We start from the raw sequence: 1835 nt of genomic DNA, 5'->3' as shown, positions 1-1835 counted from the left end.
ACAATTCCCGATCAATGCATCGATAGGAGGAAAAAATCAAAAGCTGCCAACACATGGAAAAGAAACTCCCACTCCACCCTATCATATGCCTTAGCCATATCAAGTTTTAAAATAATATTCCCACCCATAGCCTTCTTATTAAGAGAATGAACCATTTCCTGCGTAGGACTAATATTATCAAAAACACTCCAACCTGGAATAAATACACACTGCTCGGAGGAGATCAAAGAGGACAATACAGGCACAAGCCTCGCCACCAAGACCTTAGAACAAATTTTGTAAAACATGGAACATAAGCTGATAGGCCGGAACTTGTGAAAACCCGTTGGCTGAGCCACTTTCGGAATAAGCACTATAAAAGAAGTAGTATAGAATCTGGGAAGAGGAACCCCCTGAAAAAATTCCCTTAACGACTCCACCATCTCCAAACGTACAACATCCCAGCAAGCATGATAAAATCCTGACCTGAAATCATCAGGCTCCGGACTACTCTTTATGGGAATATAGAAGACTACTTGTTTCACCTCTTATTCTGCGTGCAACGAATAAGGTCTCGAATTATCATCCTCCGAGATCTCATTAGCCACTAAATCGCTCAAGTCTGGTAACACTACACATGTAGATTGCCCCAAGAAATCCATGAAATATTGCACCGCACCATCATAAATTTCCATAGGTGATCTTAACGTGGACCCATTCGGAAGACTCATCTCCACAATCCTTTCTTGCTTCTGTTTGTTTAGAATAGCATGAAAATACCGAGAGTTTTTATCACCATGTCCCCACCATCTAACCTTAGCACACTGAGCTAACCGAACATTTTCATGGTGCATCCAGGTATCCAACTTCATTTTTGAAGCAATCAGGACAAGCTCCACTTCTTCTTCATACCGCATTTGCAGCTTCTCCTCCACCCACTCAATTCTCTTTTCCAATTCCTGAATGTGCCCAATCGTCCATCCAAACACTTCCTTATTCCATCCTTTTAGAGCTACTTTCACCCTTTTTAATTTTGCAGCAAGTTTCATGAGACCACTGCCAACATCAGATTGTTCCCAAGCCTCTTGTACACATCTATTAAAATCAACATTATCCACCCACATTTGCTGAAACCTAAAAGGTGACGGCCCACTCCCTTGAACATTCTTCCCAGAGAAATAACATAGGGGCATGGTCAGATGATGTATGAGGCAAATATCTCATATCTGAGTCTGGAAAAGCAGCACAAAATTATGATCTGCCAAAGAATGATCCAACCGAGCCCAACTACGAGAACGACCGGCATGCCCATTGCACCATGAGAAACTCTTACCCTAGAATTTTAATTCCAGTAATCCGCAAATGTGGATCCAAGAATTAAACTCCTCCATAGCCACCACAAGTCGTGGTCAACCACCGTCTCTCCCCATCAAAGCAATAATGTTAAAATCCCCTATTACTAGCCATGACACTCTTGAGTTACTCTCCTTGGCAAGGTTAGCCCACAACCCACGTCGTTGCTCATAAGAACATTTAGCATAAACAAATGGAATTTTACACTTCATCCTACCATCAGTCACACAAACATAAATATGTTGATTTTCACAGCTTACCATACTCACATTAACTTCATTTGCCCACAAGATCCACAATTTCTCGTCCCAAGCACCATTCAAAGAACCACAATAAAATCCGAACACCTTTTTAATGTCATCCAATTGTTCATCTCGTAAAAAAGGCTCCCCTATCGCAATAACTTTCAGTTTATACACTTGCATAAGTTTTTCAACCTAGTTCGAGAAGATCTTACCCCTCCAATATTCCAATACAAAATTGGACTAATCATAAATTTAGTT

General features: G+C 40.9%; 1 protein-coding gene across 1 annotated transcript; it reads right to left on the bottom strand.

Moving 5' to 3' along the window:
• Window positions 1-527: 527 nt before the first annotated feature.
• Window positions 528-1172, bottom strand: LOC121249384. Its single transcript, XM_041148091.1, has one exon. The coding sequence runs from the start codon at window positions 1170-1172 to the stop codon at window positions 528-530; it is 645 nt and encodes a 214-aa protein (XP_041004025.1).
• Window positions 1173-1835: the final 663 nt, after the last annotated feature.

The sequence above is a fragment of the Juglans microcarpa x Juglans regia genome, chromosome 2D, assembly GCF_004785595.1.
Source record: "Juglans microcarpa x Juglans regia isolate MS1-56 chromosome 2D, Jm3101_v1.0, whole genome shotgun sequence".
Lineage (NCBI taxonomy): Eukaryota > Viridiplantae > Streptophyta > Magnoliopsida > Fagales > Juglandaceae > Juglans > Juglans microcarpa x Juglans regia.
This window is presented reverse-complemented; position numbering and strand designations above follow the sequence as displayed.